At 47.1% G+C, this 24,227-nt stretch overlaps 1 protein-coding gene across 1 annotated transcript in view; it reads left to right on the top strand.

Annotated features, from left to right (window-relative positions):
* Positions 1 to 3,449: 3,449 nt before the first annotated feature.
* ACSS1 (acyl-CoA synthetase short-chain family member 1) overlaps positions 3,450 to 24,227 on the top strand; it is a 31,247-nt gene continuing 10,469 nt past the window's right edge. The window contains exons 1-7 of the mRNA XM_009272615.2: positions 3,450 to 3,583; positions 14,832 to 15,031; positions 16,525 to 16,700; positions 19,439 to 19,591; positions 21,292 to 21,439; positions 21,737 to 21,874; positions 22,440 to 22,532. Coding sequence (XP_009270890.1) covers positions 3,450 to 3,583; positions 14,832 to 15,031; positions 16,525 to 16,700; positions 19,439 to 19,591; positions 21,292 to 21,439; positions 21,737 to 21,874; positions 22,440 to 22,532 — 1,042 coding nt within the window. The remainder of the gene's footprint in view (positions 3,584 to 14,831; positions 15,032 to 16,524; positions 16,701 to 19,438; positions 19,592 to 21,291; positions 21,440 to 21,736; positions 21,875 to 22,439; positions 22,533 to 24,227) is intronic.

Genomic DNA, 24,227 nt, shown 5'->3' with positions numbered 1-24,227 from the left:
ACCCGCTTCTGCCTTCGGGCTGGCCGGGAGATTTCCCACCGGTGTAGTTTGCGCCAGAGCCCCTTTTTGGGGGAAAACCCCAAGATGTCGGTTGGGCGGCGCTCAGAGAAAATCTGCCGGGTGTTGCGAAATGCTGGGAAGTGGGGAGAAAATCCGAAGCCAGGGATGGCCCTGGCTAAGTCTCTTGCCCTGGCGCTGCTTCCCCGGTGGCCACCCATCGCTTCTGTGGAAACCCTGCCGCAGCCCCGACGTCTTCCTTGGGTCCATGCGGGGCGAGGGCGAGCAAAGGCCTGCCGAAGGGCTGGGGCACGGCATCCCTGGCGCCATGCCAGCAGGGATGCCCTGACCTCAGCTGTGCCGGCCTCGACCCTGGTGGCCGGCTGCGGGGTGCTGCTTGGTCCCGTGGTGGGCTGCGCAGCGCCGACACAAAGATGATCCAAAGGTGGGGGACGGTGTGAATCCCAATCTTTTACGGGAGAAGCTGCAGCGTCTTTTCTCACTTAAATGAAGAGCTGGGTCTTTTCCTCCAACTTCACGACTTACATGAAGGAAGAGAAAAATGTGCTGTGACAGTCCTAACTACCTCTGAGTTTCTTCCTGGCCATATCTGCCTTGAAGGCTCTTCTGTGCTGTGGCCCTGTTTCATTCAGTGGGAGTAAGCCCCAGCCCCGTCTAGGGTACAACTCGGTGGTGAAGTCTTTTAACAGGGATATACGTTTCTTAACTTCATTTCCCATTCCTGAGAGAGTGCTTGAATCACCAGACTGCGGTTCAGTAGTGCAGGAATGGTAACATCTCTGGCCACCTTTTTTTCATAGCAAAAGAGCAAACCCTCCTCAGGTCTTCCAGAGAACATAGGGGAGTGTCTTCTCCCAGGAGGTGATTCCCAGCAGTGGATCCCAAGTTGATGGAGGTGTGTGTACAGCCCTGCCTCCAGCACCCAGCAATCAGAGGGATTTTAGCCAGACTTCTGTTTTCATTGATTCCTATTGAAAGGAAGATCTTAGCTGAACACATAGACTTTCAGGGATTCGTTTCTTTCCTCTGTAGACTGGGATCAGCACCTTCTTTTGGATCCCATGTGGGTAAGGTGTCTGAAATCCAGATAATGCTGGGCCTGAATTTAGATCATGTCTTGGGTCTGGTTGTTCTGCAGGCACTAAATGCTGCTTAGTTTTATTTGCATAGGTAAAAAAAAATAATCATAGACCACTGAAACACAGATGCACAGAATTAAAGTTTTGCTATTGCTGGTTTTCTCCTTTTAAAGCACGATGAAGATGGTACTCGGCCACAGCTGAGTGCCTAGTTTTCTGCTAGGAGGCTCTGGTTTTGTCCTTTGGTCTCTTAAATCAAGAGATTTCTTGAATCTCTTAAATCAAGAGACTAGTTGCAGAAATACAGCAACAGTTCAGGTCCCTGATCCAGAGCATCCTGTGTGCCTGTCTGCCAACACAGCTGGACCGCAGGCAACCGAGTCATCTGCTGCTTTTTGCTTGGGGAGGCCTTGTGGTAGGATTTGGGGGAACTGTGAGCTTCAGTGCTTCTGGGTTTATTGGACTGTAACTCCTGGCCAGGAAAATACCCCGACAAACTACTGCACTTCCAAGGCGCTGGGTTCTCAGGAGCATGTCTTGCCGAAATGAATCATTTCCAAGCATTGTTGAGGAGGCGAGAACACGTATGGAGAAACCATTAGGGTATAGCAGTAAGGGGAAGGTCACTAAATTCTGTCTTGTAAAATGAGCAAAAGGCTCTTGTAAGCCTAAGATCAGGAGGGAAATAATAGCATTTGGCCCTGGTTCACCTGCCGGTTCTTACTGAGCAAAGAGCTAAAGCTCTCACTCGGCTCAGCCGGGGCCTGCTGCAACAGAAATTCCCTCTGAAGGCTAGTACGGCTGCTCACGAGTAAGAAATGCTGCTTGGGCAATGAATCCCGTTAATGTGATTTACTGTAATGTGGCGCTACACGTGAGGGTGTTGCTGCAATGAGCTCGGAGGTGGGAGTTGCTAAGGGTCGCGGACCAAGCCACAGCACATCCAGTTACCTGTGGACAGATGACGGAGGAAACCAGTGTATAACTGCTTAAAGCATTCCCCATTAGAGCTTTTGTCCTCCCGTATCGTATTAGGATGACCTCAGAAATGGCTTTATCATCTCCTTTGTTTTTATAGTATTGCTGCAGGAATTTACATTAAAAAATAGAAGGCTTTAAACAGCTGAAGAGCGCTTTTACATATTTTTAAGATTGACAGTTGTTCTTGTAATAAAATATGCCGAATTCTGAGGGATTTCTCTCTCTGTGCACCTTTAGGGGCTCATTCCCACCCTCCGTGTGGTGGTGTAAATCACAGAACAGCTGAAGCTGACTCCCGGGCTGCAGTTTACTTAAACTTCACAAATTGTGATGGCAATAGGCAGCTTTTGTTGCACTTAATTTATCTGGAAAAATGAAATCCTGCCCCACCAGTATTAACGTTTCCAGGAAATATGATCTGAAATTGAGCAATTTTTTTAAGGGTTTTCTCTGAGTTATACAGCAGTGTGCCTGACTGGTTTTTAATAGTTGTCTATTGAAATAAAATAACTGCCTTTGGAAGATTATAATGAAATAAGTAAGCATAGTTTAGGCTTGGAATTAATACTTTACAAGGTTAATCTTAACCATCAGGCAAGTTGCTACTGAACATGCATGCAGGTTTCTTGGGTGGATTCTCTATAAGTTTCTTCATGGTGGGTGCTCTCCCTAAGTCCACTTGAGCATCTCACGTAGTTGTTCAGGTTTCCTCTACCTCAAGTTGTTGGGGGAAGAGATGCATCTTCAGAAGGTAATTTTATACCTTTGAGTTTTAGGAGGTGTAGTACGCAGCTTGAGACATGTTCATCTTTCCCAGATGTCTGGTAATGTGTAGATGTCTGTACTCTCTGAGTTTACCCTAGATCCTAAAATTTTACATATTTTCAGTTAGCTGAGATTCAGCTCTTCTGTTATACCCTGGAATAAAAATGTTTCACATGAGCTTTAATTAGAAAATTCAAGCGATGCAGTGCTAAAAATGCAAGCTGGGGAAGACAGTCTGTCAGATTTACATAGTGAAATGCTGTTCTGGGGAGCAAAAACATCAAAAGAGTGTCTTGTCTTCATGCTGCTGGGAGCAGGGGAGAGATTTGGACTGGTTTAAGCTTAGCCAGTGGAGCTAAGCTGAGCTGAATCAGCTGAGGCTTCTCGTGGTGATGCCATCTCTAAGGCCGCTGTACCAATTAAGTATAGTATTTGTAGTATTTGCATACTACAGATATGGCAAAGGACAGCTTTACCAGTGCTACAAATGCTATCACTTCCAGTGTTATAAATGAGTGTGTGGCTAGCTAGATAGCAAATGATGTTTCATCTTACGCTAGCTTGCTGTTATGCTTGACCAAGCTAAGTTTACAGAGCACCTTGCATATGACCAGGCTTTGTTTAAATCTCTGTTTTCTTACAGTAAATTGCTTGGATCAACACGTCGAAAAGTCTCCGAACAGAGTGGCTTTGATTTGGGAGAGAGATGAGCCTGGCACTGCAGTGCATGTCACGTACAGGTATGGCACCTTCTCTCGATGCTTTACGATGCCTGGCAATGTGGGGCGGGGAGAAGAGCTGCTGCTCTGAAATCGGACCTCTGTGAAACTCTGCTTTCTTCCAAGGTACTCCAGCACAGAGGACATGCAGCTGCAGCGCTGTGGCTAGGTTGTGGTGTCATCATGATGAGATAGCTCCTGAAAAATGGAGGCATGTTCCTACCAAGAAGTGATACTCTTCCCTTGGGTTCTTCATGGAGAAGCCTCCCTGATCTGAGACCCTGTATAATAAACATATTACAGGGTGAGAGGTACAGTGGATGTAAGTTAGTGACAGCTACTGAAAATTTCAGATTGAGCTCTGGCATCATCTTCTGGTTATGGCGTTAATGAGGCCTGCCTGTAGATTCCCTCTCTCTAAGTGGGGGCTTTTAGAAGAGAAAGGCTTGTTTTTTCTCCCTGGCTTATGTTCTCACCTGCCAGTTTTCTTTTTGCTCGTTAGAAGTGTTCATGGGAAAATTTCTGTGAGCAACTTTCGGTTTCAGCACAGCAGCAAATGTCTTGGTGCAAACATCTTGTGTTTATGGCCAATAGCATGATACCAAGTCCTGGCTGGAGAGGATTTGAAGCTCCCTGTGTTCCTCTTCCCCATCCTCAGTGCAGTTTAGAGCAACCTTGAGGCTGCTCTGAGTGATGCTGGCTTGTAATTGCTGCTATAGATTGTAGGGTTTGTTAGAATATGGCAGTTTTCAAGCATATTTCTCTTCTCCCTGCTATATGCCCTCATTTATGAGACAGGCCTGCCTGCAAAAATGCCTTTTACGTCATCTTTCTCTCTAGTGAAAGTAAAAGGTTTCCCAGACTTGCATGTTCCTCAGTGCTTATTTTAGGGAGCCAGATGTTTGATCTGCTGGATCAGAAAGCAGAGGAGACATAGGTAGTCCTGGCATCTGACTCTTTTACAAAATGTTTTCTGTAGCTTGTTGATAGTTGGGATTCCTGGAGTTCCTTGAGTCTAAATAGGTTCTGGTGGTCTGATTCACCTCCAGAATTTATTAAAGCTCCTGAAAACGTTATTCATTGGAGTGAGGAAGCTGGTCAGCAGGGAGGAGTGGGTGTACAAATAGCTTTGAGAGGTTAGTGCTCCATGCAACAGAAATAAACACTATCTGATATAAAGCTGTAGAAGAAGTGGATTGGTTTTAATCTTGGTATTGTTATTTGACAGGCTGTGTAGGCATGTTACGATATGTGTTGTAACCAACTGGGTAGCTTGGCTAAATGCTTTGAGTTTCGCTTTTGCCATTCTGGTGGTAGAAAAGGAGATGGAATTGAAGGTTTCTCCCAGAGTTTGGGGTGGTGCATGTACTTTTACCACTCTTTTCATGCCCCAGGTGGGAAACTGGGGGTACGTCAGAGGTGGGAATTGTGCTCTGATTAACCTGAGAAGGAGAGCAGCCCATCAGATAGCGCAACCTCATTCAAGGCAACTCTAGCCTCCCCCTTAGACTGTGCTGCTTGAAATGTGCTGAGCTGCTCCAGACCTTCAAGCCGTCTTCTCGGGATTTCTGGAGATATGAGAAGGCCTTTCTGAACAGCAGCAGAACTGTTTTTTTCTTGGCCATGCCAAAATGTATTTGGAAGAAAGCATATTTTACAGCCTGTGGATTTGTGATTGCTGTGGCTTGAAGACAAGTAACCCACATCTGAAAACTGAATCCCTCTTTGTGCAGCCTTACAAAGATACGGTAACAAGCAACCAGAAAGAAGAACATCCAAGTGAAAGACAAGTTGGCAACGTCTATTTTTGAACTTCTGCTTGTATTTGAAAGCCATGTTCCTGTTTCTGCCTGATACTCTTGGTGAGATGTGACTGCATTCGAGTGACAGTTTCTCAAGAGACTTTGGTCCTATGATGTGTTAAAACAGGTCACTTGGTTCTCTGCTTATCTCATTAAGTCAGGAATAGCTTTGTTGAAAACAGTGATATTATATGGGTGTGTACGCAAGGAGAGAATCAAAAGGTTGCCTTTTCTGTGATCTTTGGCCTGCATTTTTAAAGGTTTTAAATGGGGCAATAGGGTTTTCCAAGGTGTGTTGGCACTGACCTCCCTTTGAGGCTGAGCTAAGTTGAAAACTTTCTGCAGTAGCGTCTTGTTTTAGCTAGAAGTTTTGCGAGGGAAAGCATATCCGAAAAAGAGGTGGCCCAGAAGCTGTGATGCTGGTTGAGTAATCCTCTGAGAGCCTTCTGTAGCAGGGTGGTCTCTGCACGCCAGTCCCGGTGCAGGACAGCCCCAGCATAAAGAGGGAATGAGAGGGATGCTGGGTATCAGGAGGATCCAAACTCTGGTGTCTGTGGCAGAGGAGATGTCCCCCTTTCCTTAGGATCTGGATGCGCTGTTGATGGGACAGCAGCCTTAAAGTCGTGCGCTAGGAAGGTAAAGACTTTAATTTGGCCACTGCCTTATGGACCAGCTTTGAGGAAGGTCCTGGAATCTCAGCTGGGAGGTGTCCAGGGCTTATGTGCAGAGAAGTACAAGGCACCATTTTTTTGCATTATCTACTTTGCAAAGCTTGCTGCTGTGAGCTGCTTCTCCTTATAGATAAGCCCTGGGTGGCACAAGGAAAGATGGGGCTGCTGGCGCGGGTGCTTGCCCTTCTCCTCTGGGGAGCTGTCAGGGGTAAGAAAACAGCTGAGCGCTGGCCCCATTCCCATCGCAGGCTGCAAAGGAAGCAGGTGGCTGTGCAGGAAAAGGGCTGGAACAGGCTTCCTCCTCCCTGAGGAAGGGAAAGGCCTCGATCAGTGGGACCTCCTCCATGCACTGGCAAGAAACGCAGCTACATCAGAAAATGCTGTCCCAGCTTGCTTATCCTTGGGAGAAATAAGAGCCTCCGTTTGCCTCTGCTGGCCCACTAACTGCCTAGCATGCAGCAGGCAAAGAGCTGGTGGGGCCATGCCGTAAGTCAGCCTACACCCCTATGCACGCTTGTCAGGAAGGTGGGTTGTGTTTATGCAGCTGAGTTCAAATGCTCTGTGCTAGGAGAGGAATCCAAACATCTCTGTATTGGCAAAGATACACAAAGCCATGGGTGAAACATTTCAGTTTTGCCTGAACGATGATTGCTGCCCTTACAAGCTCAGCTGTGATGATCTTTTTCACTGCTGAGTTTTGTCCTGTCTCTCCAGCTGATGCAACTTAGCCTTTCAGGAAAAAAAGTTCCCTGTGCTTTTTCCCCCCTCTGGGTTTCATTTTTATCAAGTAGAAATTCAGCTAAGTTTCAGATTATCTCCAGTTTTGAATGGGAAGGCGGGAGACTTGTTTTTTTACTGCTTTGCGACAACAGGGCATGCAACCCTCCTGGGATTTGGTGGCTGCAGTCAGCAAAGTGGGGACAGGTCATGCCAATCTGGTATCAAGAGATCTGGCTCTCTGGAGGCTAAACCACCATAAACTCATTGGTAGGGCAGTGGCAAAGTAGCAGTTAACCCACAGAAGTGTGCTGTTGTGAGCAGGCAACTGAATTTATTGGCAGAAGGGTCCAACCCAGCTGGGAGTGTTTTGTCCTGCTCTGTGGATGTTGTCAGGGCCCAGGAGCTTTGAAACCTTGCAGAGGAATTCCCCAATGCTTTGCTGAGCCTGGGTTTCAAAGGGCACTGTATTATCAAGCAGGCGGAGTTGGTGGCTGGAGCTGTTGGGTTGCAGCCTCTGTAAGCTCAGCAACAGGGAGTGTTAAAGAAAGCAGCTAAAGTTATGCCAGATGCCCCCCTGTCCGACATGGGGTTATTTATTCTCTTTGTTGTTCCCTTGTTTACCGTGGTCTCTACAGTTTAGCCACCTGTGAGCCAGTGTTTCCTAGCACTGCAGAATCCTGTGGATATTGCCAAAGGGAGCTGTGTGAAGAAGTGGGCAGCAGTATGCGTTAGCTAACCTGTTTTTGCAAAGGGTTGCAGTCTGGGTCTCAACGGAAGGGTTTTAATTTACAAAGGAGCTCACTCCAGTGCAGAAAATGTTACGGGCAGAGGGAATGTTCAAAATGTAAAATGTAAAGTAGGGAGAGGAAAGCAGAAGCTGAGGGGCCAGAAATTAGGGTCCTAGGTAGGTTGGACATCTTCGTTAGCACATCACAGCTATGCCTTTAACAAGCCAATGGATGGTGGTTCCTCAGCCCAAGCTGAAATGGTTGAAATTGTATTAGAGATCACAGTGAAGACTGCAGCTGGAAGCCGTGTGGGTACTTACTAGGCTGTGCAATGCGGAAGGTGTTTCTCATTGACAGCAAACTCTTTTCCTTCTTTCCAGTGCTGGCTTCCTAAGTTGAAGTTGCAAGTAAATCTTGCCCAGGGTTTCATCTTTCCTCATCCAAGGCAGCTCAGGGACTTTTCACTTTCTCACCTGAAAAAGGTCACAAGGGGTTTTCCTTGCCTTGGGTTCAGGATGTCTGCAGGAAGGCTGGACAATTGTGCTCGGCTTAGGAATTGAACTTACAGCCAAAAAGTCTCATGTTGAGCTTTATATTTTTCAGTTATCCTCACTAAAATGGAAAAAATGTTCAGTTTGCCTTTTGGTGAAAAAAGGAAACATACGTTTTCTCCATTTAGCAAAAAGAGGGAAATAGAGGGTTAAACTGAGGCACTGTCACAGAAGCTGCAGTGAGGGGTGAATAGGTTTGTGCATTATCCTTGTGGCCAGAACATTGACCCAGGAAGAAGGGATGGGTGTGAAGACCTACTGTGTCCCAGGGGACTTGAGCCCACATCTCAAACGACGGTGCCCGCTGTGATCGCAGGGTATAGAGGCAGGCTTTGAACTCTGCTGCTCCACAGTAATTCATGTAGAGCAACAGCTAGGAGGTAGAGATCTGAGGGTGTTGGGCTGAGAGATGCCCAGATATGGTTTTTTATTGGGTTTTTTTTTACACTAACCTGTTTGAGGCATTTGACCTGAATTTTCAAATAGTTTCAGCCTGTTCCAAACTATGGTTCCAGGAAACTGGTCGCTGCAAGAAATACTCAATTCAGCTGTAGTGCTGAGACAGCTGAAAACATGGCTTGTGCTGAGCCTCCTAAACAGGCACTGTCAAAGCCCATATACAGACGGCATTGAATATATTAGGAAGATGTCTAGAAACACTTTGCAAAAGGCTGCTTCCCAAAGAAGGTCTTGATGCGATTTTTTTGGGTGTAAAAAGAACTGGCTTCCTTTGTTTAGAAAGCTGCAGGCTGTCTTGCTGTGGCAAAAGATAGCATCAGACTTCTTGGGGAAAAATGTTTCTGCCAGGCATCCCTAAAATGCGTCAGAGAAATGCCATGTGTTGGTGATGGGTTTTACAGGAGTCATTCCAGACATTGAGCAATGGGCTTTTGAAACACAGGCACCACTGTATCTGGGGAGGGATCTGGGAGAAGTGTGGTCTGGTAGTTTCTGAACAGAGATGTTGTAAAGATAGTGAGAGAAGTGCTGCATCTGTTAGATTAAACAGAAATACTGGCTTGAACAGTGATCTGGTGGCTCTGCCAGAGGGCCAGCCTTGCAGGTCTTATGCTTAGAAGTGATGCTGTGATAGCTGAGGAGATGCCTGCATAAAGGGTGATGAGTCTCTAGAAGAGAACTGTGTTAATGCTCAAAGTCTTTTTTATGGGCAAAAAGGAAGCACACCTTATATAGAGAGAGCCGAGAGTTTATTCTTAGTATAATTGAACTCTTAACGTTCTAATCTTATTAGTCAAGATCTAATTATTACAGAAAAAGAAGGAAAGATGTCCTGTTGGTTACCACTGACACCACTTTTGTCCAGCATCAGGTCCACATTTCTTTTACTGGTCGTTTGCAGCGTGGGGCTGCCAGTGCCAGCCTGTGCTCCACCTCTTGTCGTCCCATGCCTATTCTCCTTCATGTCACGTCCTGTGCCTCCACTTCTCAAGGCCTCTTATCATACCAGGCCTGTATTTCTTTATACTACCTCATTATGTTAGGGTTGTAAACCCATGATGGTAGCATAAAAAGATAAAGAAGAAAAGAAATTAGCCATGGTTACCTGGTCGATTAGAAGAATTGCTGTTACAGCTAAACCAGGTGAAACAAGGCTGCAGGTAGGTCAAGAAGATCTCAGAGAGCGAGCATCACGAGCTGTGTTCCCAAGACCTTGCAAACTTGGTACAAAGCCTGTGGCATGTTGCTTGCCACAGCAGTACCGTGTTACAGGGCTGCAGGGAAACAACAGGAGCAGACTGCTCTGTCCCTGAAAGGAGACTGTTTTCCAGCAGGTCGTGACATGAAACAGCTACGTGAAGGGCTTGCTCCAAAGCTGACGGAAATCAGTGGGCTGCGGGTCAGGAGAGCAAACCCAAGAGCAGCTCTGCGACAGGGTGGTCATTATGAATGTGGAGGGGGGATATATGTGCAACCCAGCCTCTCCCTGCTCCCTGCTGGCACAGGGGGGAGAGCTGGCTCTCCGCAGAGCTCTTGTGCATGGTGTTTAAAGCCTATCAGTGTGTCACCTGCACCATGAGCAGGCATGTCACTGGGATAAGACGGTGCTTCCCTCTGGTTTTGGAGGTGCAGGGCTGGGATGGGTAAATTCACATTAAATCCATGTTCAGCAGCTATCTACCCTCACACCTGCAGTACAGTGAATGGGTTGGACTTGTCCGCATTTGCAGTTGAAAGATAACATTTTCCGAAAGCAAGTCCAGAATCTCCTCATGTGTCATAATTTTTCACCTTCCCTGCCTATCTTCATTAGTGCGCCTACCATCTCCCTGGCTTGCTTTGTTTTAAAAGCACATACCATATATACTGTTCTTTCTCCCGTGCAAACGGCCTCGCCTCCTGGGTCCAACTGGTTGCTGCTTCCCTGTTTCTCAGCTCCACCCTGATACTTTATCCACTGGAGTTGCGTTCTGCTGCCCGGTTTGCTCTCTTATTTGCTCTCAGCTCTTATGATCTGCTTTTGCAGAGGATCTGCATACCGTTGCGCCATGAACTGACTTTGCAGTTTCTCAGCTGTCTCTGTCCAGAGGGACTGGGTGCTTCCTTTCGTTGCAGCACATTTCCTTCTCCTGCAGTGGCTCTGCTGAGATCCTCCTGTGGCCTGCCAGGCTTGCGCGCAGGGAGCCAGGTGCCCCGGGACTCTCTGTGTGCCCCGTGGCTTCATCTGTCTCTGGTGGTTGTCCTGCCTGCCTCTGCTGAGCACAGTGCCCTGCTTCGCACTGTCTGCTTGGGTGGCTGCACTGAAATCCTTTGGAGTGCAGGCAGGCGGCAATGCTGCGAGCATTGCTTGGGATTTTGCCTTTCTCCCTCTTCTTGTGGTTTGCAGAAGCAGTGCACATCTGGTCTGAGCCTCTGGCCACCCTCTGTCCTTCACTGGCAATGGCTGAGCCCTTTCAGGGTAGACATTTTCACTCTAAGCCTCTGCTTCTGGAGCCCTCAGCATAAGAAAGACACGGACCTGTTGGAGCGGGTCCAGAGGAGGGCCACGAAAATGATCAGGGAGATGGAACACCTCCCCTATGAAGAAAGGCTGAGAGAGTTGGGGTTGTTCAGCCTGGAGAAGAGAAGGCTTCGGGGAGACCTTATTGCAGCCTATCAGTACTTAAAGGGGGCTTATAAAAAAGATGGCGGCAAACTTTTTAGAAGGGCCTGTTGCGACAGGACAAGGGGGAGTGGCTTTAAACTAAAGGGGGGGTAGATTTAGACTAGATATAAGGAAGAAATTGTTTATGCTGAGGGTGGTGAAACACTGGCACAGGTTGCCCAGAGAGGTGGTGGATGCCCCATCCCTGGAAACATTCCAGGTCAGGTTGGATGGGGCTCTGAGCAACCTGATCTAGTTGAAGATGTCCCTGCCCATGGCAGTGGGGTTGGACTAGATGACCTTTAGAGGTCCCTTCCAACCCAAACTATTCTATGATTCTATGATTCTTCTACCCTTCCTCTGTACCCCATGTTTCAGTGCAGGCAGACGCTAAGTGAAGATGCCTTCTTCTGTGCTGTCTCACCAGCTCCAGGGTGACAGCGTCTAGCTATGTTCAGCATCTGAGGTATGTTTTCAGTCGATGTGCCTTGCTACCAACACAGCTCCTGGGTGTGGATGGGAGGCAGTTCCTTCCCTGTGCACAGCCCGCCGGCATTCTATGGCATTGCCTCTGTGGCAAGGGTGGGGCAGTGCTGGGCTTGAGGCCAGAATTGCTCTTGGCTCTTCTAACCTTGTGTGATGGAGGGACTGCAATGCCAAGCTTGGAAGCAGTAGCAGGTGGGGAGGGTAATGGCCATGGTTTCCTCCTGCTCAGTTCGGTTAGGTCTGTCCCACCCAGTTCTGCAGGACAGTGCCCCTGCAGGGTGCTCGTTCCACCCTGAGATGTGTCTAGGTTAAGTACTGGAAATGTGTAACCTGCTGGCATGTACTAATTGCCTGCCTGTTAGATAACAAAGTGTGTGTGAAGGAGTGAGGGAGTCAAGGGAAGAATTCCCAACACAGCATTTTTGCTAACTCACTTTCTTGAACTGGAGGGGAAGCCTGAGTTGCTGCTGCAAGAGCCAGAAGACACACCTGATGCTCAGGGATTTGTGGATTTCTTTGTTGGAGTTCTTGGCTTCACCTTCTATTTGCCTTTGTCTCCGTTCCCCCATGTGCTGCACCACCGAGGGACCTCCAAGGCCTTCCTATCTCAGCCTTTCAGAGCACGAAGGAGAAGGCAAAGCAAATAGATCCGGGGTAAAGTCCTTACTGTCTATCAGCTTGCTCACATGCTCTCATTAAGCAAATGGTAAATTGGGGTTAATCATAAAAAAACAATGAGAGCTTCTGCCATCACGGTCACCGAGTCCTGAATAAGCAAGCGAACCACAGAGTTGGTCAGAAAGGACACCCTAGCCAGAGCTTTTCTGGCATTTCTGTTCAGGAGAAAGAGGCTGCAGCTCTGAAAGCACTTGGGTATTTTCCATCACAGATAAGTGGTTTTTATTTTGCTTTCTCACAACTGCCTGTCTGGGGCTTGTTGCACTTCCTGTGCTCTGCAGTTGAGCAGCTTAGTTTTGTTTTGGCTCTTTAATATTTATCCACATTGAGATTTTTCTCTAATGCAGCATCGGATGAATTCTGAACCAGACAATGTGACCTTTTAGGACAAGGCACAAAAACAAATGTTGGGTGGGAATTCATTATTGCACAGAGAACTCAGTTCATGAACTTAGTAAAAGTGAGCAAAGTAATACATACATCTGTATGTATCTGCACAACAGACTGTGCACTTATGTAGACGGCAGGAACATGCATGGTCATGAAGCACGTGGGAAGAGGTATTGAATGTTGTGCTTTAGAGTTTAGGCTGATCTCTAGCTGTAAGGGATTAGGAGGAAATTCAGACCGGGGTAAAGCCACGCCATATCTGCTTTCTGCAGGGTTGCGGTCTCTCTGCGGTGGTCGCTGTTGCCAGCTACTTCCAGAGAGCAGGCACTCGAGCACGTCTGGCCACCTCTCTGAGTTCCTGTGCTTCAGGAGTGGTCTATTTACTTGATGCTACAGGAATAGTCTTAAAATAAATAGCACAAAGTGCTGTGGCTGGGATTCGAGGCTCATTTTCCTTATCTTCCAAAAGATGGCAGGGAAGTGGTATCCCTCCAGCCATCACTGTATCTGTCTTCGTACTTTCTCTATGGCTGTGTTGCTTCACTGCCTTCACAGTGCAGATGGAGTTTTATCCTAAAGAAGTAAGATGCCAAGTTATTCTCAGCCCGTGGTTTTGTTACGACATTTCCAAAGGGGAGCACTTGGGCTTTGCCTGTTTCCAACTTGCATTGGTTTAAAAAAAGAAATGAAACAAGTTTTGATGGACCAGAAACAACATTTCATTTCATTTGCAGCTTAGCCACCAGCTGAAAACTGGTTTTGTTGGTTGGTTTGTTTTTTCACAGCTATGGCCAGTTCTGGGAGATAAGGATACATTGGTAGATTCATGCTTTACAGCTTGTTATGAAATGCTGACCCCCAAAATTCATTTGTTTGTTAACAGTTTTTGGGGTCCCTGGTGGTGTAGCTTACAGACCCCTAAGGGTTCACAGGTGACAGGTTGAAGATGAGTGTGTTAGGGAGTAGAAGGTGTCTCTCTCCTCTGGGCCTCAGTACTCAGCGAGTTCCTGAACCCAGAGGACAATTTTCATTCCTGGTGGACTGTGAGAGTCTTCTCTGAGCTGATGGTTGGCACCAGTAAGGGGTGCTCTGCTGCCCTTCGTGAGGGTCACCTCCTTCCTTGGTGTGAGACTGCTCCTCACCTGGCACAGTTACCTGTCTTCTTCTCAAAGCCCTTCCACTGCAGGCACACAGAGCTGTTCAGTTCACGACAGCATCTTGGTCCCAGGCATGCCTGCAATTGTGCTATCCCCCATGCAGGCATCAGAATAAGTGTATGTGCAAGTCCTTGCCCACGAACTGCTTTTTCGTTCCTTAGAGGAACGTTTCTGCTATTAAATCAGCATGTCACAGCGGCGAGCCCTGTGAAAAGAGCTTTTGTTCCTGTTCTCTGTGTTCCTGAGTTTCTCTATGCAAGAGTGGCTGCAGTTTTACTCGGAGCAGTATCTCAGTTCTGCGAGGCCGTTGCACTCTGTGGCACAGCAGGGTCAAGTGACAACAGAGGAATTCGGACTGCGGGTGATCCGGCTTTGATGAAAGTCTTGTAAAATCTGCCGCTCACACAAGTGTCTCGGGACTTCTCCTTTTCTTCCTTATGCATGCAAATGTGTTGTTTACCCTTGCAATTTAAAGAGAAGCTACTAGTTGTGAAGCACTTCCAGCAGTTCCCCAACATAAACAGTGCTGGGAGTCTTTGGACAATGCTTCCATTTCATCTTGTGTTTATCCCACACGTGTTCCCAGTAGCTTGTGACTGAGTCTCGTAGGTGAAAAAGGCATCAAGGACGTCTAAAATGGATACCGACTTCTGGAGGCAGCGGGACAGCCACTGGCTTGCTGGCTGCTCTACCCATGCCAGAGCCTGGCAGCTCTGGGCAGCGCCTGCGGCTCTTGCTCGCTCGTCCTTCTGCAGCAAGCGTGGCTCTCTGCCCCCTTTTCTTCTCTCCCCAGTGCAGTCTGGCTCTCACCACACCCCAGGCCACCCTTCTCTAAGATGCAAAAGCTGGCGTGCCCATAGTGCTGAGCTGACAAGGTCCAGAGGTGATCGTGATGCCTCGCTCAGTTCAAGTTCATCCTTTTTTTGCTCCCCCGTGTAAAACAGGTTGTGCGGTCACATGACAACATTGCTTCTGTGCTGCAGGGAGCTTCTGGATCTGACTTGCCGTCTTGCCAACACCCTGAAGAAATATGGGATACAGAAAGGGGACAAGGTGGCCATCTATATGTCCGTGTCTCCCTTGTCTGTGGCAGCCATGCTGGCTTGCGCCAGGATTGGTGCTGTTCACACTGTGGTCTTCGCTGGATTCAGCGCGGAGTCCTTAGCTGGGAGGATCATGGACTGTAAGTAGATGCAGACTGGGGAACAAACCCCTCTGGACAGTGCTCCAAGACGTATCCCAATTCTGGGTTTTCTTGGCAGAAAGAGAAAAGGTTCATTCTCAGCTGGCGGGACAGTTCACTCTGCTTTGCAAACTACTGTGAAGAGCCTTTTCCTTAGTGGCAGTTGCAGTATCCTCTGGCCTTAAAATACTTTATAAATTGCTTAACATTCAGTCTGTGCTGGGTTACTGCCAGACAGCAGTGAAGCTGGAGGGAAAACCAGAGCTTAGGAATGGGGCCTGATTTGTTCTTTCGCAGTATAATTGCAGTGTTTCTTTGATACTCTCGCACAGTGCTAATTCTGCAGTCTAATTGTGATACTGTGATTTATGTACAGCACTGGAAGCGTTGGCAGCCTGCCCCTGCTCTGTTAGCCGTTGTACCAACAGACAGAGCTGTTTTTAGCCCAAAGCACTTGTAGTGTGATTAGGTAAAAAGTAATGCTAAAAATACCAGCAGAAGAGCAAAATAGCAAGCAGCTCATGTCCTAGCAGTCACATCAGTTTCTTTATGGCTAGTGTGAGGGAACAAGTCTTACAGCAATTTTCATGCTTTTTTTTCTGTTTTAGTAGAGTTAATCTATAGAGAGCAAGTACATGTTTTAGTTATCCCTCACTTTTGGCCACTTGTGTGGAGGTGATGGGCTAAAGAGCCATTTCTCTGCAGCCACAGCTCTGTAATAACGTAGTGTGGTACAATTTGAAGTGCTCTGCCAGAGTGCTGCTGTGTGCTGTGGCTTCCAGGAGGTTTCCCCTCAAGGTACAAGTGAGTTTCAGAAGGCTGCAGGTATCTCAGAGCAGGGTAATACCTCCGAGAGGCTGCTGAGTTTGGTGCTGTTCACTTCAGTTTGCAATGGACACTTACATGCAGCCCCAGAGAGAGGATGAGAGAGGGGCAAAGGTGCTTGTTCACTACGGTCGTAGGAAGTCTTGCACTGGTTTCAGTGCGTGAGCTGTTAGGCTAAAGCAGCCGTATTCACTGTAACACGGGTAACTGGGAAGAAACTGTTCTGCGTGTCGGCTTTGCTAGGCAGGAATGGAGGTGTTTAAATGGCAGTGAGTGATACTTAGGCTAGACACTGGGAAAGACTTTCTTATGTTCCTGATAGGCATTGGAGTGGACTGGTGGGGAGAGGGTAGAATAGTTACCACTGGAGTGTTTTAGGAAGATTGGACTGACAGCTGTCAGAAATGGTTTAGCTGGAGTGGACCCTGCCTTGGGGTGGGGGAGATGGACTAGATAACCTATGGAGGTTCCAGGTACCCCTAATCTCTGTGGGTCTCAGGTTTTAAAGTCTTTTCGTCAAGTGGCCCTGACTGGTTTTGATTGATAGAAGTTCTGAGTATTTGTCATGCATGTTGTCCTATACATCATCCCCAAAAGTAATGAAAGCAGGGTGCACATACTAGCCTGGAAGACAGGCCGGCATGTCTGCTAATTCTTTATTTTTTTAGCTGGATGCAAAGCAGTTATCACCTACAACCAGGGAGTCAGGGGAGGCCGAATCATAGAGCTGAAGACTACTGTGGATGAAGCTGTGAAGAACTGTCCAAGCATCAAACACGTCTTTGTGGCTCAGAGGACAGATAACAAAGTCCAGATGGGTGACCGTGATATTCCCCTTGAGGAGGTATGTTGGTGTTGGCAAGCCTTGCCTGTTTCCCCTGACGTTTCTTGAAGTATGTGATGTTTACTGTTCTGGGGGAGAGAAATATGGTGCACTAATAAATGTAGGGCCCAGCTAACACAGGCATCTCTGAGAGACCCGATGCAGGGCTGTTCAGAACATGTGTGCGAGAGTCTTGCTGAATGTGTAGATCATGCACACTCTGGTATTTGGCTTTGGTCTTTGATCTGCTGTAGGCTACACTGGGAATCGGCAGCCAAGGAAGATCAGGCAGTCTCCATACTTTCCTTGCATATGTGTGCTGAGCTAAAAGCCTATGAAGCACCCTCTGCACTGCAGCTTGGCACTCTAGTGTAGCCGCACCAGACCTGCCAGCGATGACTGGCCTTTATGCTGCCTCTGGAGCAGGCTTTCAGTGTGTGCTGCTCTTCCCATGCTGCCACAGTACCCCGGTGGGCTGATGGATACAGCTGTGTTGCAGTGACAGCATCTGTACATCCCTGCAGTCACCTAGCTCTGCAGATGGCCACTGGTGCTCCGGATAACTCCTTTTAGGTCTGAGTGTTGGCTCAATCATCTTTCTCTCCATCTGTGCCCTTTGGACCCGAGTTCTGCGAATGAAAAGGAGGTGCCCCTTATGGCATCTGGATCTTTATCCTCAAATGGTTTGCCTGTATTTACAGTCTGCTAGGTTTGTGAGTCGAAGCAGGTCAATCTATGTCTGATTCATCTCAGCATGGGCAGGGAGTATGCTGCTCCATTTTAGTAGTCTTGCAAACAGTGCTGAGATTTAAGGAATGAGTGTTTCCTGAGACCCAGAGTGCACTGATGCCATTGCTGTTGTTGTTATACTGTGTTCAGACACTCTGTTATGGTTTGTTATATGCACTCTCAGACTGGACACTGTTGAAAGGCAGTGCAGAAATAATCAAGTTCCTGGAGAGACTTAATACAGCCTATGGACAGTGTCGTGGTTACCCCATGATGGGAGGACAGTGATGGCTTGGGACTATTTAGAACCTGTGCTTCCTGGGGAAGAAAACAGCAGTTGTTCTAATGTGTTTAGCTGGTACACATGGGACTGCAGCCTAATGCAGAAGTAGTTTTATCAGTTTGCTGGCAGCAGTAAACAGAAACTACTCGTTGTAATAATGCCTGGAAATCACCCGTCTGCAGCCAAGATAATTACTCGGGAGTCCCTGTGCTGGTCACATGAGATAGGAGCAACTGCTAGGGTAAGTTAAACAGAGAAGTCAGGTTTTATTCGGAAATTGTCTTGCTGCTTCTTACTCTACAAAGCACATTCTGATGATTTTCCTTAGTGTGCAAACAGCCTGAGGTGCTTTGGTGATCCAAGAGCTGAGCTCAGCCCATTGTCAGTTGTAGAGTCTGAAACATAACAAGAATTAAACCATATCTGTTAACTCTGTCATTACTGATCTTTACAGCAGTTGTGCTTTCCAGCTCTTGTGCAATGACTTACTGCAAAATTTAAGCTCATGTAATGGAGCATATGAGAACTCCATCTTAGTTTCAAAAACTGGCAAGTCAGCCTGAATTGGCAGTGCTGAAGTGTCATAATAAATACCTGAGATGAGCAGGAGTGCTGTAACTCAGAGGCTAAGAATTACGTCTGACCCTATCAACTCTTCATGTTTTATTAAGCTTTGTTTGTCAGACACTTTTAAACAACTGGACCTGCCGTTGGTAGTGTTCACTTGTAAATACAGCGTGTTTACAGTGTATACTTGTAAAAAGGCAGTACCTAATTCCTAATACAGAAATTCCTTCAAAAAGCCACCTAATAACCCTTGCAGGAATCATTATTCATCTAGGACAGTACAGAGCTTGAGAGAAGCAAGCCAGCTGTGCTTTTTTTACAGCCATATGTTGAGCATCTGGAACACAGTGTGATTATTGCAAGTTTGTACATGGATAAGAAAAATGTTCAACCTCGTCCTGAAAAATCTACAGTCTGGGCAGACAAGCCCTCTGCTGCTACAAGGTTCATTGACCACAAACATCTCTTTCAAAGTACATTATTACCCTTCCTCTACTGGACTGGGCACACAAGCTGGACCAAAAGTTTGCTCTGACCTAGCAGGACATTGCATCCTTCCCTCCCGTGGTTCTGACCGTAGGGGTGAGGAGAAGATCTCACCCACCTGGCCAAACAGTGGAGTGTGAGGAGAGTGACAGAGGCAGGAGGGTAAAGCACTCTCCTCATGGGTAGAAGCAATTAGAATTTGAGGATCAAATGGACAGGACAGTCGTCCACTGCTGGGGCCAGGGGAGGGATATGAGTGCACAGTTTAACTGTTGCACTGCAGTTTTAAAAGGAAGAGGAAGGTCCTAAACAGTATCCAGTCAGCCTTGCTGCTGCTGTCAAGTGTGGTTCATGATTGCAGTCACACTTTGGTTTTCTACCAGCAGCTTGCAAAGGCTTGAAATGTAAGCTATGACCTACCATTTTTTTCCTGAAATGTTATTTTATCTGGCCAATTCCCCTTGACTCCTGCGCCTAGCAGAGGTATTGGTGGAAAGGCTAGGTGCTATGTGTCCACAGGAACCTTTCCACTAGGTGAGCACATATAATCTATGATACATCCATGGACGTTTGCAAGGGGGCAACAGCAACGGTGGTTCTTGTCTCTGGACACTGTTGACATGCTTACAGATGGAGTATTGGTTGGCTCCATATGGCCAAAGTCTTTCTGTCATTACCACCTTTTCTTCCTTAGGAGATGGCCAAGGCAGCTTCTGTATGCACTCCAGAGAGCATGGACAGCGAAGACATGCTTTTCATGCTGTATACCTCGGGCAGCACTGGGAAACCCAAAGGAATCGTTCACACCCAGGCTGGATACCTGCTGTACGCTGCTCTCACGCACAAGGTAACTCGGCTGCCTCCTCTGGAAAAGGTTCACTTACCTTCCTACAGTACTAACGAGAGGGACTTGGACTGGTGAGGGGTGCTGTATTCTGTGTTTGCTGCCCTATTGGCTTATTGGTTGTAAACAAACTGAAAAATGTCTGAGAACGTGTAATTAATCTTCAGGATTTGTTCCTGGGGAATATAATACTATGCAAACCAGAGCCTAGAGTTATGAAAGGAAGGAAACTGCAGTGCTGCTACTTCTGCATTTAAAATGTGCTAGTGTTGCAGGCCAGAATTTGCGGACATTAAAGTGATGCAGCTGAGGAGATTCTGGTAAGTATCTTACTGGCATTGGTAATGTGGATATTACTGTAGTATTTTGCAGTGGGATGCTGGTCTTTTTTATTTCAGAGAGGATCTGCATAGCACTTGTCTGAAGATCAAAAATTACATTCATGCTCTGTGGTTGCACCTCTACGCTGCTTTCCTATGTGATCTAGGCTAAATGTTTTAACCCCCTTTCTCATGAAAAAAAAAGTCAAGGCACTGCTTCTTGAAGCTTCTGGTCTGAGCTCTGCATATGGAAAGGTAACAGTGAAATGTTGAGAGGACTGCGGTGAAAGATCTCCATCTGACTTTAGTGGTATCACCCTGTTTGTAATCACACACAATTCAGGCAGAGGTTTTCTTTCTTTAGGCTGACACAGTTGAATTTTTAGAAGATTTGAATGTGCAAATGTCAGACTTCTCTGCATGATGGGTATTTGTTATATCAGCTTTTCTAAGTGACAGCGTAATCTCCAAGGCATCTCTTTCTTAGTCCAGAAGGTAGATTCTACACCCTGGTGCAGACATGCAGGGAGGCACTGTATGCAGCTGCAGTCCCTTGAGAGGTACTTCAGAGCCTGAGAGGGAAAGGCACTTGCAAAAGTAAGGTGAGAATTTTCTCTCCTAGGTAGAGGGATCAGCTGACCTGTGTGGCCTCTGTGGTCTTTGCACACTCATGTGTGACACTCTTGTCACACACTCATGGGGTTTTCTTTTAGTTCTGATCCACTTTCTTTCATTGAAAACATAAAGCTGACTCTGCCTTATGAGTCAGGACCTCTTCACCATACGGTAGAGGAGTTAGATTTACAGCGGGAAGCATTTTCCATAACCAAGACCAGATAATGAGTTCTCCAAGATTTTTATCTTGAATTTGATGAGCAGGGAGAGGGGAGCATCTGGAAAGCGATACACCGATAGAGAAGCTGCGCAGCTAAGAACATTTCTCAGAAAATGTTTCATGGGCACATATCAGTTTCTCCAGCTTTCTCATGAAAACCTGTTCATGTTCGTGAGGGGTCTGAGCCTCTGAGGCCCTGAAGCTCAAGGTCAGCTCTCCCATGTGAACTGCCTGGAGTAGGCACCCTTAGGTATCTGGGGCTCTGGGCTTTGACTGTAAGCTTTGTTGCTCCAGTCTGAGCAGCTGCTGGTACAGCCATGCTCCCTGTATGTTTGCAGAAGCAGTCAGGAGCCTGGAAGCCCTGGTACTGGTCTCTGACTTGCTTCCTCACCTTGGCCTGGCCTTTGTGTTGCTGTGTCCTACGTGTCTGGCTCCACTCGCCCTGCGTGCTCTCTTGCTCCCACTTGGATGTCCAGTCCAGCATCTTACCTTTAAGCTCTTTGCGCCTGCCAACAGAAAGTCAGCTGGCCTTACATTTGTCTTTGCAGTATGTATTTGACTACCAGCAAGGCGATGTTTTTGGCTGTGTGGCTGACATTGGCTGGATCACGGGACATAGCTATGTTGTGTATGGACCACTCTGCAACGGAGCCACCTCTGTCCTGTTTGAAAGCACTCCAGTGTACCCTGACCCAGGTGAGGAAGCGGTGGGTAAAGGTTTGGCTAGACATGGCAGTGTGACAAAGGAGATTTAGAAACCTGTCCGGTGTGACCTGCCTGCTCAGGGGAGGTAAGCTCCATTTCTTTGGAACACGTGTCTATGACATTCAGGAACATCTGTGCATCCAGGGTGAAAAAAAAAAAAGTTGCCATTGGTTTTGCTCTGTACTCACAGTAGTCACAGCTTTAGCATTGTGTGTTAACCTTCCTGCTGAACATTTGCAGTGGTATGTCAGTGCTAGACAGTTAAAAAGCCTGTTTGTGATCTTGCAGGTCGTTACTGGGAAGTGGTACAAAGGTTGAAAATTAATCAGTTTTACGGAGCACCTACGGCTATACGCTTGCTGCTGAATTATGGAGAAGAGTGGGTGAAGAAATATGACAGATCTTCCTTGAGGACCTTGGGATCAGGTAAGGGGCATGAAATCTTCTTCTGAAAAAGACGGGGGGTTCTAGCTGGTGAAATGAAGGTACCAGAGGAGCTTGGCTGACCAGATGGGATGTGGTTAAAAATAGATGATAAAGCAGGCTCCCTGTCAGGCTTTTCAGATATTTTCTCAGCAGAAGGAGAAACAAACTGAAGTTAAGGCCATGGAACCTTAGCGTGATTGCCTGTTTCCTAGCTTATTTTGCAAGATCGCATTCTTTGCTAAAAAGATTTATCTAATGGTAAATGCCATCACTTTGAATTTTACTGGCTTAGGAAGCCCAAGCAGCATTTTCCTGCATTATTTAGGATTCTAGAGGTTCTTATATATACCTGCATTGGTTAGTTACTTTCAGTGGTATTTATTGCTTGCCGTTTGGTCTTTCGGGAAAAAGTCAGTCCTCAGCTACTTGAGTGCATTGCAGTCCTTTGCACATCCCAGCATTCTGCCCAAAGATCATGCATTCAGCGTGTTGTGCACCAAAAGGGAGCATGAACTGCCTGCAACCCCCCGAGTCTCAGGCTGCTTCCTTTCTTATTTTTGTCTAGTGGGAGAGCCCATCAACCACGAAGCTTGGCAGTGGTTCTACCACGTGGTGGGAGAAGGGCGCTGCACCCTCGTGGACACATGGTGGCAGACAGGTAAAAGGCATCCTTCGGGGAGCGTGGAGGGTCCTGACCGTTGGCAGGTTGCTGGTGGGTAGAGAAGAATTACTGCATTTCAATTTGATCCGACGAGTCTGTCAAAAAACCCTCCTGGCATTTTGATCAGCTTTTGAAAGTCGCTGGGGAGTTTCAGCACATAATAGCAATATAACAGCATATAAAAGCAATAGCAATGTTGGTGTTTTTTTTCTTTTCCCCTCTAAATGTTCTTTGATATTTTGAATGCTGGAAAATCTCAATTGGTTCTAGAAACAGGAGGCAGAGATTGAATTTCTGGGCAAAGCTGGGAGTAGGCAGCTTGAATTGGAAACCTCATTTTCAATTATTTATCCACCTGTACTGACCTTGATATGGTCTTATCATAAAAAGGCATTTATAGCACCATATAGCCACAATCTGTACTTAGGTGTGCTTTATTTCCCTTCCTGGGAACGGTCAGAGGAGGATGGAAAACTAAGCTGTGTAGTCAAAGGGACCCGGTGCAACTGCTCTGGTGGATTGGAAAGGAGTGAGTGGAGGCTTGCTGGCTGGCTGTGCATCAGGTGGGTAGGAGACAGTGGCTGTCACCCAGCAGGGCTGCCTGGGAGCAGCTTCTCCCAGAAAGTAGTATGCTGTAGTTGCTTTGGCTCTGGACCTTTGATGCCTCAAAAAGGAGTGCGCTTCTGTTTTGGCAACATGCTTGGCCCAGCTGTGTGCATCAGTTAAGGCTTGTTTTGTGTTTACAACCTGCTGGACAGAGTGACTGTCTGTCATAGATCCCTGTCCAGATGGAGCAGAGCTGTTCCCTGCCTCCTGCCCTCCCTGGCCAGCAGCAGAGAGAGGCCACAGCGCTGCACTCCAGCTGGGGCTGTGCTGCCTGGTGGGACCCTGCGCTTGAAGGAGTCCTGCAGCTCCTTCCCGGCCACCTCAGCACCTGGTCCTCTCTTCCAGGCACCAACATTCAAGAGTTGCTAAAGGCATCTTGCAATATGTCCTTCTCAAGTTGTGAACCACACAGTTTGCCATGGAGCCGTGGACTTAAAGGACACAGCACAGCTGCTGGCATTCTGCCTCTGCTGAAAAAAAGATGTCCCTACTCTTAAATTTCTAGCTGCCATTGGGCAGAATGTTCATTCCCTTTCCAGTCAAGCTGCTCCTGATTTCATCCTTATTCCTGCTAGCAGGCTCTGTCTTCAGGATCCCTGTGGCCCATCTCAATGTGATGAATTAGCTTCTGGCACACAACCAAGTTCCATTTAATCCAGACCAGACCAGACTTGCAGGCTCTTTTTATTTTCAGATTTGAAATAAAACAACCTCAGAATTCAGAGCAGCAATGTTAACTACTATCTACTTCAATTACTGATCTCTTAAACCATCTGGGTTCTCAGAAGCTGAGCAGAAGGAAAGCTGACTGGCTAGGTGCTATATGCTTTCCTCCTCACTGCTCTGAAATAAAACATTGTGGAGAAGCAGTTGATTACTGTACAGTGATGGAGTTGAGAAGAATCTTTTTTTGCCCTAACATTTTTTTGGTTTAGTTTGTCTTCAGTTAACTGGTGCATGCAGTGTGCATACAGTGTCTCCTATTTCCTCCGAAGTACAGGGTTAGGTCTTATATTAAACTGTATTTCTCCTGGGTTTTTGGAGCAACAACTGTCAGGTGAGAGGTTAAAGAACATTTGCTGGACA

Source organism: Aptenodytes forsteri, unplaced genomic scaffold, assembly GCF_000699145.1.
Source record: "Aptenodytes forsteri isolate BGI_AS27 unplaced genomic scaffold, ASM69914v1 Scaffold238, whole genome shotgun sequence".
Taxonomy (NCBI): Eukaryota; Metazoa; Chordata; class Aves; order Sphenisciformes; family Spheniscidae; genus Aptenodytes; species Aptenodytes forsteri.
The sequence above is the reverse complement of the archived record's forward strand: the minus strand, read 5'-3'. Positions and strand labels throughout refer to the sequence as shown.